The sequence below is a fragment of the Sylvia atricapilla genome, chromosome 2 (assembly GCF_009819655.1).
Source record: "Sylvia atricapilla isolate bSylAtr1 chromosome 2, bSylAtr1.pri, whole genome shotgun sequence".
Taxonomy (NCBI): Eukaryota; Metazoa; Chordata; class Aves; order Passeriformes; family Sylviidae; genus Sylvia; species Sylvia atricapilla.
The window spans coordinates 111,349,504-111,366,388 of NC_089141.1; the positions used below are offsets into that span (position 1 = coordinate 111,349,504).

The following is a 16,885-nucleotide window of genomic DNA, read 5'->3' on the forward strand; positions in this document are numbered from 1 at the left end:
ATTCAGCGCTGCAGATCAGTTCAGTCCAGTCCAGACGACTCAGCTTCATCTCTGTAAAACATGGTGGAGTTAAAGACCATTTTGCAGGAATTTGTGCTGTGAGAGGTTCTCAGGGTGGGTTTATCTTTGATTCAGATGACAGAGGAGCAGCTTTTACTGTTGCAAAGAGTGGAGCACCTGCATAGAGTGTGAAGAACAAAGCAAATGTAAAGCACGAGAATGTTGTGCTTCGTAGTAACTGCTAAACAGAAAATCGAAGTGAAATTTAATTGTAATTGATGTGAGATTAATTGTGGCCTGGAGCAGGAGGCAGTGACTGTCAGACTGCACAGAACTCGAGGGCTGCCTCAGAGCCTGGCACTCTTGAGGACTGCCAGCCATTAGCACTGTAATTATGTGATTTTTATAATTCAGGCATGTAGGAAAGGGTGATTACCATGCAAAGGAATAAATGTCCTGCCAGTAACACAAGCACCACCCGAAAAAATTATTATTATTAAGAAGAATGGCTTAATGTGGAAAAACATTGCTCAGTTTGTATCCACCTCAGCAGCAGCAAGGTGCTAAGGAGCAACCACTGAGTCTGCCCAAGTCAAAGTTAATCAGACTAATTGAAGTGGTTTTTTGGCAGTGTCCCTGTGCTATGGAGCAGTTTGCAAACCAGGAGCAGGAAACTTTAGGGACTGGTGAGAAGCACAACACCAGAAAGCTGCTGGGAGCACAGAAATGACTACAAGTGGCAGCCACGGTTGGAGACTTGAAGGTTTCATGCTTCATTTGAAGTTTCAAAGGCGGGCTTCGAGCAGGAACCACAGAATTAATGTTTTAATGTTGAGATGAAATGTAAGGAAAGATTAAAACAGGTGGGCTCAGTCCAGGGAGGAGAGAGTAGGTGAGGACAACCATCAGACACATAATAGAATGGTATAAAAAGAATAGTGATGAGTTGTTCTCCATGTGATTGGTTTGGTCCTTTTGGGTCAATTCCATATGTTTGGGGAATAATTAGAATATAATTAGAATAAAAAGAATATAACAGTGGAATGCTGCAGGAAGCAACTTAAGTTATGGAATCAGCCATATGGGAGACTTCTGGCCCACACAGGGACAAACACCACTTAAGACCAGTCCAGACACTTGCTGTGCTTCAAAAAAGGGGGAACTGAATGAATGTTTCTACAGCTTCCTTTCAATCATGTGCTTGATTCTACCATTAACATGAACAACACTTACACTTGCATGAAGTCACTACATTTTAAATAAGTTGAACTTACAGAAGAAAAAAATAATTAAATCAAAAGATGTAGATTCGCAGCTTAAATTTGACAAAATAATTCAAGTAACTGGATCTTTCCATGTGTTGTCAACATCACTAAAATCAGCTCAGCAAATGTATCAGCTCTTGCCATACTTTCTCTGAACAGAAGAAATGTTATAAATACATTGACATCAGAGTAATTTTCTGTATTACAAGTGATTTTATATTACAATTTAGACTAAGTTCTGTTTGTGCATTAATATTTAAAGGGAACCAAAAGAAAGGACATACTATAAAGAAACAAGTAAAGCCAAACACCTAAAAGTATTAATGACAATATATGCTCACTTTCAAAAATCCTGGCACTTTGTGACTGACTTCTTGAACACTGGCAATTCGAAACCAGACTATTTTATTTCCACTCCTTATCAAAATACCTATCTGTTTTCATATTAGAATAAAACCACAAAGAGGAAAAATGGGTTAAAAACTGCATTTGACCTGCTTTACAATTAGTGTTAAGATGCTTATTGAGTTCTGGAGGCAATAGAGTCATAGATATAAAAATATAGAATAGTCTTTATTAATGAGGTTCACATTAGGTTTCTTGGGATACAGCCTTCTATTTGGATTTCAGCTGGCCAGCCTTTGTATCTGTTCTTCTTCTGGTCAGAGTGGTTTATCTGTAAAAGTGAAATAATTTTTTTAAAGAAATCAGTATTTAGTTATTTCTATTTACATGCCAGTTTGTCAAACCTTATACAAGAGGAGGGTGTAATGAAGGAGGACTGGGAAACTGAGGAGAATGTTGCCCATCTTGCTTAACATAATGGGTGAAGATTTTGCCAGTTTCTCTCTTACACCGAGTGCTTTATTTATTTCACAGATGGCTGTCATGATATACACTAAATTGAATAACTTTGTCCAGCAGAAGCTCTGAAATATGAAGAACACTGTAAAAATATTCTGCACCAGCACAAGGTGGGGGTGACCCGATGGGGAAGAGCTCTGTGGAGAAGGACCTGGGGGTCCTGGTGGACAATGAGCTGTCCCTGACCAGCAGAGTCCAAAGAGGACAGTGGTGTCCTGGGGGACATGGGGATGAGCATTCCCAGCGGGTCAGGGCTGACCCTGCCCCTGTGCCCAGCCCTGGAGGCACCTCTGGGTGCTGTGCCCAGCCCTGGATCCTCAGCCCAGCAGGGACAGGAACTCCTGGAGCTGAGGAAGGGCCTGGAGCATCTCCGTGCCCAGGAGAGGCTGAGGGAGCTGGGGCTGCTCAGCCTGGAGAGGAGCCCCAGGGAGAGGGGCCCTCGGTGTCCCTGGGTGTCCCCATGTCTGTCCCTGTGTCCCCATGTCTGTCCCTGTGTCCCCATGTCTGACCCTCTGTGTCCCCATGTCTGTCCCCGTGTGTCCCCATGTCTGTCCCCGTGTCCCCATGTCTGTCCCTGTGTCCCCATGTCTGTCCCTGTGTGTCCCCATGTCTGTCCCCATGTCTGTCCCTTTGTGTCCCCATGTCTGTCCCTGTCTGTCCCTGTGTGTCCCCATGTCTGTCCCTGTGTCCCCATGTCTGTCCCCATGTCTGTCCCTGTGTCCCCATGTCTGTCCCTGTGTGTCCCCATGTCTGTCCCCATGTCTGTCCCCATGTCTGTCCCTGTGCCCTCATGTCTGTCCCTGTGTCCCCATGTCTGTCCCTGTGTGTCCCCATGTCTGTCCATGTCTGTCCCCATGTCTGTCCCCATGTCTGTCCCCATGTCTGTCCCTGTGCCCTCATGTCTGTCCCTGTGTCCCCATGTCTGTCCCTGGGTGTCCCCATGTCTGTCCCTGTGTCCCCATGTCTGTCCCCATGTCTGTCCCTGTGTGTCCCCATGTCTGTCCCTGTGTCTCCATGTCTGTCCCTGTGTGTCCCCATGTCTGTCCCTGTCTGTCCCCGTGTCCCCATGTCTGTCCCTGTGTCCCCATGTCTGTCCCCATGTCTGTCCCTGTGTCCCCATGTCTGTCCCCATGTCTGTCCCTGTCTGTCCCCATGTCTATCCCCATGTCTCTCCTTGGGGGTGTCCCCATGTCTGCCCCTGTCTGTCTCTGTGTGTCCCCACGTCTGCCCCCGTGTGTCCCCATGTCTGTCCCTGTGTGTCCCCATGTCTGTCCCTGTGTCCCCATGTCTGTCCCTGTGTCCCCATGTCTGTCCCTGTGTGCAGGGAGGGCAGAGCAGCCCCAGGCTCTGCTCCAGGCCCAGCGATGGCCCCAGAGCCCCGGGCAGGGACTGAGCCCAGCAATTCCCCTGCACAGGAGCACAACTTGTGCCCTGGGCAGTGCCCAGCCCTGAGCAGAGCCCAGAGAGGCTGGGGAGTCTCTCCCTGGGATATTCCAGAGTCCCCTGGACACAGCCCTGTGCCCTGTGCTGGAGCAGGGAGGTGGCACCAGAAGAGCCACCGTGGTCTCTTCCAGCCTGACCATTCTGTGACCTGGTGATCTGGGAAAAGAGCCCCACTGTGGAAGTTTGAAATGGCTCTGGAAGGAACCAGCATCATCAAGGGACCTGAACTCTATTTTGGGGTTACTCGTTTCTGTCTGCCTCAGTCACACACCTCTCTAATCCCACTGGTTAAACTAGAGAAACAGCAAAACACCCCCTGGAGAAGGATTGTTTTGAGAAAGGAGAGTTATTTGCCAAGATTGTTTTGAGAAGAAACTTTCTTGAGAAATTTTTCCGTGGGAAAAAGTTAGCAGCTGCTAGCAGGCTAAAATCTCTCAGACCCAGAAATATCAAGCCCACATCCAGAAACTGAACACAACAAGGGCACAGATGCAAACAGAAATCTGTGCAAAACCCAGTATCTTTAGTCCTCCTGCAACCCGTGGGCAAGTTATTGCCAAAGTTTTTGGTTTTCATATACAGGCAAATAGAAAGTGAAAACGAGACAAATCTGACCTTTTCTCTTTGGATGTTATTTGGCAGATCGAAGCCTTTGGCAGCTATAAAAACCCAACTGGATCTGAACCTTATGTTCTTGATTTCTTTACTTCCCAGCTCTTCTACTAATTTTTTGGCGTCATTTTTCAACCTAGGAAAACGTAGTAAAAAAATGAGTGTTAAAAGTTCAGTATGTGAAAAATTATGAAAAAGATCACAGCTGATACATGCTTTACATTCAGCATTAAACCTGCAGAAGCAAAGATGAGATTTAAACAAGTCCTGGGAGCTGTAGTAGTAGCATGACATTGAATTCACAGAGAGAATTGAATTTATCTTTCTTTTTTTCCTTCTCAGTAAGTTCCTGATATTAATACAACCCGTTTGTAATAGTATAGCAGAAAAAAAAATGTATCTCAAATATTTTCTGGTGGTTCAATCCTTCCTCAATAAGGACAAGGATGTCAAACATGGATTAAGTCTTTTCCTGGATAATTACCATATCATAAACTCAGCTAAAAACCCCCAAAGATTTAAAAGCACCAGATGATGATGTAAGAAGGAATGCAAACTAGATACATCATAATTGGAGGTGTGGATAAATAACATTTCAGAGTAAAGAAGGTTGTGACCCAGAGGTAACAGCAGTGCCCTGTGGGGTGCTTTTAAACAATGTAATATCTACCCATCCTAAGGAGCACCAACACATAGAAAACGTGCAATCATGGAAAAGACATGGAATTAAAACTTCTAGACAAGAACTGATAGAACAGCTCTGAGTGTAGAATGGATTTTGCCATCCCTTTACACCAATCCACAGCAGTGACTTCCCAGCTTTTCACTGCTCTGCAAAACCTCCCACCTGGTGCTCCCATCATCTTGAGTGGCCATCAGAAGGAGGGTCCCTTTTGGTGCATTCCTGATGAAATCCATCATCTGCTTTGATTTGTCTGTGGAGTCAATCACACAGCTGGTTATTCAATGGCACACACCATCACATTCCTACTCTGGCACTCATGAGCATTTTTAAGGAGACAGGGAATCAGCTTCCAGTGCCTTGGAACATTCTCCTCATTAATAGGTAAGGCAGCTTACCATTCAAAGTTCAGAAAAAATATTAAAATCTCTTCATAAAGTAGATCATCCTTCCAGTTGTGTGGAAGGATGTTAAGAGACAGATTAGCAAAATTTCTTATGGTGATTTTATAACTATGATGATTTTGTAACTATTTGTAAAAATAGAACAAGATATATCAGGAAAAAGGAATTTTGCTGAATTTATCTGGATGCTGAAGTTATCTGGATGTCATATCTAGTAAAGTGCTATTCCTACCAGACTAAAATAATGGAGACCAAAGAAAAAGACAAAGCAAAAACAAAACAAAAGCAAAGCAAAGCAAAGCAAACCAAACCAAACCAAACAACAAAACAAACAAACAAACAAACAAACAAAAAAAAAAACAAAAAAAGAAAAAGAATAAGGTAATAAAAAAAAAAGGAAAAAAGAAAAGGAAAAAAAAAGCTAATTAGCTATCTCAACCAATAGGGAAAATTCAGCTTTTCAGGCAAAATTTGTCATCATATCTGTCCAGAACATATTTTACAAAGACAGCAGCCATTTGTTTCTAGCTGTCCCTGTTGAGAATACAAAGTCAAATAGGAAAGAGGAGGATAATTTTATGAATCTGTCTTTTTTTAATGCTGAAAGACTAACAAAAGCTCTGTTGAACTCTTTTCCTTACCTACTGCCCACATTTCAAAAAAATTCATCGAACTGAGTTCTCCTGTTTCATCTGTAATTAAAAAAAAAAAAGGTCTAAATATGAGTCAATATTATTTTATTCAGTAGGCAAACACAGCCTTTTCAGCTAAAGCTAGGCATCCCTATTTTTCTGTATTATTTGGCTTCTTTTGTTTCAGTTCTTAATTTGGAAGACATACGAAATAACAAGTTGAAGATTTGGGGAGAATATTTTGTTTCATCTAGTCTCCAAATCATCAAATGTGACTAAAAAAAAATTTCTTACTTCTTATTTTAAAGAAAAAAAAAAAACATTTTTTGGTGCGTGCTTCCATGTTTTTATATCTAAATATAAAATGAGATAATTTTATATTATCTCATTACTATACTATACTAAGTCACAGTCATACATAGGAAAATTGGTTAGGCCTAAGACTATTTGAATGAGCTTAATCCTTTTCTGTGCAGTCTTTGAGATGTTCAACTTTCATCCATAAGACACTTATTGAGAACAGTCACTATCTTGCATGATCTAATTAGTGCACATGTCAAAAAAAAATGTTTTGCTACAGCCTGGTGCAGGATAATGGACAGATTCACCTGCTCCTATTTGCCACCATCTTGCTTGTACATTCAAGATGGGGATTTCTCCTCTCACTTTCATTTTTAACTCACTTTTATATTTTATACTTAGTAAAGATTTTATGGTTGTCGGGAAAAACAAGGCAGTAGTTAACTGGGGAAAAAATTTGGAACAGATTCTTGTCAGTGGTTAATTTAACCTTCAGCAAAATCATACAAGTTTGGACAAAGTCAAGATCTTGCTTAGTAATAGTGAGACCAAAAAAAAAAATTAAATATAAGTGTTTTGTGATCAAAGCCAGCTTGACTGTGCCTGTGAACTCCCTTTTTTCCCCCTCCCTCACAAGATTTAGGCATTCAGTTTTCCCTGGATTATTATTGGATACACTGCACTTCATCACCATTCCCATTCATCTAAATCAAAATTTAGGATTTAGATGCTTCCAAACCTAGAATAAAGCACACTTGTTGCTTCCAGTGGCTTTTGCTACAAGCAAATGGCAGTTTAATAGTAAATAAGATTTGAGTTTGTCTTTCTGTAGCCTGACCAAGTCTGGAAAAGGAACTTGTACCATGGCTACACCTTGAGGCAGAACTGCAGCTCTCAGTTCCTGCTCCCCCCTTATCAGTGGAGCAGCAGATATATTTTATCTGGGACTGAAGCTGCCAGTTGAGTCCTACTGCTGGAGATCACAGATATTCTTGCTGTGCCACAAGTCTTTTGTCTAATAAAATACATTTACACCAAATCTATGTGCACATTTTTCTATTCTGTTCTCCTATATTGATTCTGCACATGTTTCTTTTGTTTACCCAGAAGACTGTTTTTTATCACACAGATTCGTTTTCTTTACATTGACGTGAATCAAGTTTGCAATGTTTTCCTTTCCCTTCCACACTAGCTGGTAAAAAACCCTCACAAAACAAAATATCCAAGCTCCCCAAGAACACTGGTAATTTACTGCAGTATAAAAGTGTCTCTCTCTAACATTTTTTTCTCTTACTTACAATTCACAAGGACAATGTTTATACCACTTCCAAATTCACTTACAAGCCTGGAATTGAAATAAATACATTATCAGTAAAATACATCTGTCCAGCAGCTCTGTTGCAAAGTTATATTTACCAGTGCTAAGTAATTTTCTGATAGTTATGTTTTCTTCAGTTATTTAATTCAAAACTCTATTGCAAACAAGAGCTTAAAAATCTTGCCCAGTGTATCAGTCAGTTTCCTTCAACAATGGCTCTTTCAAAATGAGTCAGATCAAGAAAATATTTCGTACAAGTGCAGCCAGAAAGATAAAGGAGGAAAAAAACCAACAAAGCAAACAAGATAAAGTGATTTTGTCTCCAGGAAAGGTCACTGCAAGGTTTTGAAGTTATTTCACCTGTCCAGTTTGAAAAGCCATGAAAAAATCTGAGCAGTCAACATTCTGTAAATCGGCTATCCTGCACCATGAAAATTAGAAATCCTACTGAAAACTAAGTTGTCTGCAGCTTATGTAGAAGAACAAAAAAAATCACTGGAGATTAGGTAAAAAAAATAAAAAAGAAAAAGAAAAGAAAAAGAAAGAAAAAGAAAAAAAATATAAAAAAGAAAAAAGAAAAAGAAAAAAGAAAAAAGAAAAAAGAAAAAAGAAAAAAGAAAAAAGAAAAAAGAAAAAAGAAAAAAGAAAAAAAGAGAAAAAAAGAGAAAAATGAAAAAGAAAAAAGTAAAAAGAAAAAAGAAAAAAGAGAAAAATAAAAAAAAGAAAAATGAAAAAGAAAAAAGAAAAAAGAAAAAAGGAAAAAAGAAAAAAGAGAAAAGAGAAAAAAGAAAAAAAAAGAAAAATGAAAAAAGAAAACAGAAAAATGAAAAAAGAAAAAAGAAAAATGAAAAAAAGAAAAAAAAGAAAAAAAGTGGAAAAAGAGAAAAAAGAAAAAAGAAAAAAGAAAAAAAATAAAAAAAAAAGAAAAAAGAAAAAAACAAAAAAGAAAAAAGAAAAAAGTGGAAAAAGAGAAAAAATGAAAAAGAAAAAAGTAAAAAAAAAAAAAAAAAAGGAAAAGAAAAGAAAAAAAAAAAAAGAAAAAACCCCCCACACCAAAACAGAGAGAGAAAAGAATTAAATAGCATCAGAGTTTTTCACTAGAATTGAGCCCCTGGTAGAAGCTCAGTTGCTGCTGCTGCTGAACCAAACCCAAACCCCTTTGCTCCCAGTACAAAACACTTGCTTAGGTATAAAATTAGAGTGCTACTCACTGCTCATCCTCAAAACAAATCTTTGCCCTCCTCTCCTTGCCCCCACCACTGCGGACGCGATAGGCGAAGTTCCCTGGTGGGCACGGAGACCAGTGGTCACACTTCTGCCTTCTGGGGGCTGGGGCTGCAACAGCGAAGATGGAAAAATGTCCCACTGGATGCTGCATGAACAATTTGTTTCTACACGGGGTGGATCTCCCAAAGGCAACGTGCTAAACTCTCCAACACCTGATCACAGAATCTCTGGGGTCGTGGCAATTTCATCACGGGTTTGTCTTGGGCTGGGAGTTCTCACTGATTTCCAAATATATATTATTGAAAATAAGCTAATTATTATCTGTTCTTTCACATAAAGGGCTACAAGGATGAAGGTTTCCTACAGCTTGAAGTGAGTAGTTATCATTCTTATTTGAGCCCTTTTTATACACAATAACTTAGTCATAGAATGACAAAAAAATGTACATATTAAACCACCTGGTCAGAGCAGAGCTAAAAAATAATGAGCATTTACTCACAAAGTTTAGTTAGTGGTTCAACTATCATAAATATAAAATACATGTGATAGAACCAAAGCTGCAGCTTTGCACTTTTATGCCAGCAAACAAATAAGGTGTTCGTTCTTACATCAGTGTTCAATTAATTGCCTTTGTACACTTGCAAAAATAGGCTGACATCGTGTTTCTTCAAAAACAGTGTCCAAGAAAAGGTTTAGCTTTGCTTTAATTAGCTTTACAGTCAACTTCATTCTTGTAATAGCATATACCAAATAATTGCTTAGCTAACAAGCCATTTGTCATTTTGCCCATAAACACACAATATCAGATACAGTATAAGAAAGAAAAAAAAAAAAAGGAAATAAATACAACTACACACCCCTCAACACTGGTTTCTTTCCGATCTCTTGAAGTGCAGCGATAGATATTGTGCTTTGGGGTACATAAGCAGCAACAAAGTATCCCAAATACCAAGCAGCCAAGGATAACAGCAGCAATGCAAATAATTTCAGGGCAGCTGTGAAGGGGAAAATAAAAAGGAAAAAAAACCTTAAAAACAAACCCACAAATACATAAAAATGTTTTCATAGCAACACAAAAAATCTTGTCATTTTTTTTTCTGGCATTGCTACCCAAACTGGCTGTTTTTTGTCTGATTCACTGTGCTAACCACAGCCTTCAGAGATGTGGCAATAGAGTATTTGTTGCATTTCTATCTAGGACAACTCCTTTTGTTTCTAAAACTTGATCTTCAAGCAGAAAATTCCCCCCAGTGCTCCCTTCAATCCACGTCCATAACGCCCCAAAGAAACACAAAGTTTCACTCAATCCTAGTAGGATTTTGACTCTGAAAAGTAAGTACCAGGTGCTACAGAGGTGTTTTACAGTTACTACTGATTTTTTTTGAGACATGCAAACACTCCAGGAATCGCTGAGCAAACAGGGAATTCCCTGCACCCACGTGTCCAACATGCTGGGTTAAAACAGCAGGAGGCTCAAATAATCCCTTTCACACAATGAGCTCTGACTGCACTCAAAGAATCACAAATTAATCCGGGTTGGAAGGTTCTCTCAAAGTTAATTTATTTGACCTCCCTTCAATGAGCAGGGAAATTTTCAACTGCATCAGGCTGTCAGAGCCCTGTCAGACTGGACATTTTTTGGGTATTTCCAGGGATGAGGCAGCCACCTCCTCCCTGGATAACCTGTGCCAGTGTTTTACCACCCTCGGTGTGAAAAGATCCCTCCTCATACTGAAGATCTGCTTCTCCTCAACACCAGAAGTGCTAACAGGCTGTCCTGATAAAACACACCATCTAATTTATGGTGCTAAATGAGGAAATATCACACTGCACTAGTGGGACAGGCTGTTTTAGAGGCATGAGTCACTTCCTGATGGGCAAAGAACCATCCTTGAAAACAAGGGCCTGTTAAAGTGGAAAACAAGAAAATTGTTCACTTTATAGTCTTGAAAACTGAGTTGAACAGTATCAAGGTCCACAAATGTGCAGCGCGTTTACTTTGGCAGCCCTCTAGAAAATATCTTGTGTTATCTAGTCTGAATCGTCCTTGTAACAGTTTACACTCATAAGATACTTCTCTTTCCTTCTTGGAACTGCTTTTTATAAACATCAGGGTTTCTGCCCTGCCCTTTCTCTAGAATAAGGCCAAATTTTTCATTTGTTATCCTCAAGTCCTGTTTTGCGAGTTCAGCCACTCCTGTGAATTCTGCCCAATTGGTCTGCATCCAAATTCTGAAAAATACTCTAAAATGAACACATTGGTCCAACACAGACATTCCTGAGCCTTTACTTCTTGTTATTCATGCCAGAAGGAACTTGGATATTTTTTCCCATAAAGGCTGACTTTATTGGCTCAAGTTCTGTTGATAATCTAGCGTAAAGATTGAGTTTTTCCTCTCTAGCTACTCCCTATTTGTATTTCTCCACATGGTTATGCCTGCATTCTCCCACCTTTAAAAATAAAAAAAAAAAAGAACAACCAAAGAAATGTTGCAGAAACATTTGTGTGACTGCAGGGAAAATATTGTGAGAAACATGCTGTATTTTCAGCAAAGGATTGAGAAAGTAATATAATGGATTTTCAGATATTATAAATTTCTTTAAGTATTGCCCATGAGAAATCTCTCATTCTTCCATGAGTAGTGATGTAAACCCACACTAAAATAATACAGAAATTACTCTGACACTTCATTTGTGCAGTGATGTGAACATAAACACTAAGTCCACAAATCAGGAAGTTGCTGGAACCAAGAAGAATGACACCAATCTTTGCTCTTTTTTTAATATTAAAAAAAGTCACCAGATTTATACGCAAAATATATTTAATTTGTAAAGGAGGCCAAGTCAGAAGTTTCAAAGAAAAAGCCCAGGAAAAATGAAGTGAAAACGACAGTTTTATAGAGAGATTTCAATGACTATTTTTGGGGAGGGGATGGGGTGTTGTGCATGGCAAAGCTCTGTGAGATCACCAGTCAGGTTTTGTTTTGCTCATTCCGCAGTTAGCTTGGCAGCTTTACCTTTAAAATGTATTTGCATTATTTTTCATCATTATTATGGAGCAACTCTGTTGCAAAACAGACTCAACAATGCAGCATTTTACCTGAATAGAAGAGAAAGTACAAATATCTGACTGCTGTTATGACTGATGCTATTCCCTGGTGGCTGGGAAAATCATGGAACAGATCATCCTGAGTGTGGCACAAACAGGATAACCAAGGGATCAGCATGGAAAAGGGAAAGGAAGGGCAGGTCCTGCCTGACCAACCTGGTCTCCTTTTATGAGCAGTGACCCCCTTGGGGGTCTGGGGAAGGCTGTGGATGTGTGTCCCTGGACTTCAGCAAAGCCTTTGACACCATCTCCCACAGCATCTCCTGGGAAAGCTGCAGCCCAGGGCCTGCACAGGAGCATCCTCCCTGGGTTAAAAATTGGGTTAAAATCCCATCTTCCCTGGGTTAAAAAATGGCCAAGCCCTGAGGGTGGTGGGGAATGGTCCCTCGTTGGAACCCTGGGCACTGGGAATTTTACACTTTCTGTGCTCAAAGGCACTGACCCCCAAGAAAACACTGCATTTGATCTGAGGCCATGGAGAAAGCTTCCAAAATTGATTGACAGCCCTGGGATTGTGGGTGTGGAGTTTGAGTAGAAGTGTGTGATATCACAGGGTGGAAAAATTAGAGTTTGAGGGTTTAGTATATAGTAATATATATAAAGCAACATGGAGGATTTAGAGTGTAGGCTAAGTCCTTCTTTTTCACCTTCTTCTTAATAGGTTTAGGTGGTATTTTGTAATTGGGTAGAAAAATTCACTTTGCAAGCCACGGGGTATTTGGTTATTGGGTTAAAAGTAAAAATAATTTAGGTGTCATTTTTTAATTGGACAGATTATCCTTAAAAGGCCTCATAGAGAGAGAGATATGACTCCATGTTTAATTTGTCAGCTAGAAGTGCTGTAGAACTCATGGTTTGTGAGAGCGTAATTTAGATAAGAATAAACCTCTGAGTCTGAACAAGAGGTACCGTCTAGAGCATTTAATCCCAAACCTGGTAAAAGAAGATAAAACATATCAGTGCCACACCCAGCTGGTGTTCAGTCACGAGTGGTGTCCCCAGGATCAGTTTTGGGGCTGCTCAGGTTCAGTGGCTTTGCTGATGATGTGGGTGAGGGGATTGAGGGTATCCTCAGTCAGTCTGCAGACAGCACGGAGTTGTGTAGAGGGATGTGGGCAGGCTGGATCGATGGACTGAGGCTTGGATCAGGAATTGTGTGGCCACAGCAGCAGGACCCACCTGTACTGGGCACTGCTGAGGCCACACCTCAAATCCTGTGTCCAGCTCTGGGCTCCTCACTACAAGAAAGGCATTGAAGGGCTGGAATGCGTCCAGAATGGAGCTGGGGAAGGGGCTGGAGCCCCAGGAGGGGCTGAGGGAGCTGGGAAGGGGCTGAGCCTGGAGAAAAGGAGGCTCAGGGGGGAGCTGGTGGCTCTGCACAAGTCCCTGCCAGGAGGGGACAGCCGGGGGGGGTCGGGCTCTGCTCCCAGGGCACAGGGACAGGAGCAGAGGGAACGGCCTCAGGCTGGCCCAGGGGAGGCTCAGCTCGGCCAGCAGCAGGAATTTCCCCATGGAAAGGGTGCTCAGGCCTTGGCACTGCCCAGGGAGCTTTGGAGTGCCCATCCCTGGAGGAGTTCAAGAAACAACTGAATGTGGCACTCAGGGCTACCCTAGTTCACAGGGTGGTGATCAATTAAAGGTTGGACTCAATGATAATGGAGGTTTTCCCCAACCTAAATAGTTCTGTGATTCTATAATATAGTCTGTATTTTACTTAGAACACAAGCTTCTTAAATGATGTCTGAAATATGCCTTTTAAGGCTCAAGGAATGCATTTACCAATTCTCCTGCGCAGTTTGTTCTAGGCTCTCAAATCTCACGGAATATTTTCACTTTCAACCAACTTTCTCTTTTGCTTTCTGGGACTCAGAAGGCATCAAGAGACCTCCCTGCTGGGTCCAGCTGGCTCTCTAAGGTTTACTGAGGTTATTTATCCTGCACACACACGCATTCATTTTTGGCTTTCTCCACAGACACGCGCAAACACCTCCACAATTAACACCGAAGCCGTAAAAATCAGTGCTAAATAGTCAAGAGAGCTTAACATTTGCGATGAAACAGTTAAGAGTCACAAAGCCCAAAGTCCAGCCTACTGCAAGAAACTCAGAGTCTGCTTTTGTTGATAGTGGTGGCTGTGGTTGCTCAGCACCAAGGGGACAGTGTGGGGACAGTGAGGTGTCGCCGGAGGAGCCCCCTGAAGGGTTCCAGCAGTGTCACTGTCCTGAGGCAGGGGACACTCAGCAATACTCACGGTGCCAGGCAGGGAAGGTGGCACAGAGAAGGCAGGAGGAAGCACAGCCAGCATGGAGGTGTGGCAGGACGTGTGAAACAGCAGAGAATAAGGGAAAAGATGACAGAATCACAGAGTTTATCCCGAGTTTAAAGGGACACACAAGGATCATGCAGTCCAGCTCTTGGCCCAGCACAGGATAACCCAACAATCCCACCCTGGGGCTGAGCATTGTCCAAACCCTTCTAGAGCTCTGTCAGGTTTAGTGTCACTTCCCTGGGCAGCTCTTCCAGTGCCCAAAAGGGTGGAAAACCTTTCCCTGTTATCCAACTTAAACCTCCCCTGGGAGAGTGTCCTGCCATTCCCTGGGGCTCTGTGTCATCAGTCCCACCTTTGAGCAGCTCCCAATTCCCCTTGTCCCTCAGGTGTCCCTCCGGTGCCCCTCGGCAGTAACTAAACCACTGAATGGAAGCCCAGCACCGGGACATTCTGTGTTTAGCTGATCCCAAACCCCACGCAGCCACACCTCGCTAATATCCACACCCACCCGCACGCAGCTGGGCTGGAACAGAGGGGAAAAAAAAGAAAAAAAAAATCTATTTAAGACTCCAGCATGAATTATTCCAAACTAAGAGCTGGGTGTTGAGCCGGCAGCAGCCCTCTCTCCCTTTCCCCTCGGCGGGTCTCATCCCGGCCGGAGCGGCTCCGGGGCATCCTACTCACAGTGCCGGCTCGGCTTCATTATTCCTCCTCCTCCTTCTCTTCGTCCCTCTCCCGGCCTCCCCCTGCCAGCACCAGGAAGGCAGCGGGAAGGGGAGCGGCCGCCTGTCAGCGCCGCACCGCCCCGGTTAAAGTTAAATGACATTAAAGTCTTCCTCGTAGAGAGCACCCAGCTGCCTGGTGGGGCAGGAGGAGGGCTCGTATGCCACTCTTCAGCCCTTCGGAACACTTCCTTTCCTTTCCTTTCCTTTCCTTTCCTTTCCTTTCCTTTCCTTTCCTTTCCTTTCCTTTCCTTTCCTTTCCTTTCCTTTCTTTTTTCTTTGCTTTACTTTCCTGTCCTTTCCTGTTCTTTCCTTTCCTTTCCTTTCCTTTCCTTTCCTTTTCCTTTCCTTTCCTTTCCTTTCCTTTCCTTTCCTTTCCTTTCCTTTCCTTTCCCCTTTCCCCTTTCCCCTTTCCCCTTTCCCTTTCCCCTTTTCCCCTTTCCCCTTTCCCCTTTCCCTTTCCCCTTTCCCCTTTCCCCTTTCCCCTTTCCCCTTTCCCCTTTCCCCTTTCCCCTTTCCCCTTTCCCCTTTCCCTTTCCCATTTCCCCTTTCCCCTTTCCCTTTCCCTTTCCCCTTTCCCCTTTCCCCTTTCCCCTTTCCCCTTTCCCCTTTCCCCTTTCCCCTTTCCCCTTTCCCCTTTCCCTTTCCCCTTTCCCCTTTCCCCTTTCCCCTTTCCCCTTTCCCCTTTCCCTTCCCTTTCCCCTTTCCCCTTTCCCCTTTCCTTCCCTCCTTCTCATTTCCTCCTTCTCACTTCTTCCTTTGTTTTGGGTTCAAAGGGACCTTAAAGTTCATCTGGTGCCAACGCCACTACCATGGGCAGGGAATGTCCCACTACATCAGGTCATTCTGGCTTTGGACACTTCCAGGGATGGGGCAGCAGCCCACCACCCTCACAGTGAAGAGTTTCTTCCTAATATCCAGCCTAAACCTACTCTCTGAGTTTGGATCCATTCTGCAGATGAAACAGGGATTTTTGAGTCTGTTGAACCCAACCCAGGGATTTTCCCATTGGAGACTCATCCTCCTTTTTCCATCCCTCCTCACAGCACTGGGATGACACAATTTCCACCACGAGCTCCAGCCCACCCTTGGTTCATCTTTTCTTGTGTACCAGCTGTTGTGCACCATCACCTGAAGGTTTCCTCCCTGCTGGAGTAGCTGGGTCACTCATTTTCATTTAGAAAATCCTTTAAACTACCCTTGTGAGTCTGCAGTTGCCCTTAAAACCTCTCAGATTTAGCTTCCACTAAGCTCTTTCATTCCCTCTGCCTCTAATGATGCACAGGAATTATGTTTAGCTCAGCAAACACGAATAAAATCCTGCAGGAGGGCTCAGAGAGGAACTGCAGCCAGAGTGGGGCTTTTGCATTCTTCCCAGGGCACTCCTGAAAGCTGTAAATGTTTCCACTCCCTGGAGGAGAGGCGTTTCTTCTCCTGGTCTGCATATTATAATATGTGGCATATTATAATAACCCTGTAAATTGCAGATAAAACCTAAGGGAGTAATTGCTGCTGGTTATTTTGCAAATGAAAAAGCAATGTCCCATAAAACCAGGGCGTGTGAATAATTAAAGAGGCAACAGGGGACAAATAAACTTAAGGAATGAGAAGCGTCGGACAGAAAGGAAAAAGAGTTATGAGATGGCAAGAGGAAGTCAAAGACAAAATTAGTCTGGCATACTTTTTAAAAATACGCAGTTATTTCTGCAGAAAGTGTTCCCTGCAAGCTGCGACATCAGAAAATGACGCCTCTGTTAATTAATGGTTGAAGCTGTTGGAAGGCTGCATTTCTAGTCCTTAAAGTAACAATAAACCAGCTCTAAACCCAAACCACTGTGTGGTAATCAAATGAAAAAATCTTTTATTAAAGCACAGAATATTAATTAGGGCTTGGGATAATTTAATTTTGAAATAAATTTATTGTACAAGTAGTGGTGAGTCACAGATTCCATAGGGAAAAATTTTAAGCCCTTGGGGACTTTGTCACCACCTCAATACAATGAAAAAAAACCACTGGCCCATCAGTGTCTATTGGGAA

At 42.4% G+C, this 16,885-nt stretch overlaps 1 protein-coding gene across 1 annotated transcript; it reads right to left on the reverse strand.

Annotated features, from left to right (window-relative positions):
• Positions 1-1,819: 1,819 nt before the first annotated feature.
• On the reverse strand, positions 1,820-14,974 carry FAM3B (FAM3 metabolism regulating signaling molecule B). The gene is made up of 8 exons (XM_066314152.1): positions 14,810-14,974; positions 9,605-9,742; positions 8,732-8,855; positions 7,501-7,547; positions 5,912-5,962; positions 5,032-5,119; positions 4,188-4,320; positions 1,820-1,941 (listed from the first exon to the last, which is right to left on the reverse strand). Exons 1-8 carry the CDS (start codon positions 14,949-14,951, stop codon positions 1,852-1,854), a joined length of 813 nt encoding a protein of 270 aa, XP_066170249.1. The 5' UTR covers positions 14,952-14,974; the 3' UTR covers positions 1,820-1,851.
• Positions 14,975-16,885: the final 1,911 nt, after the last annotated feature.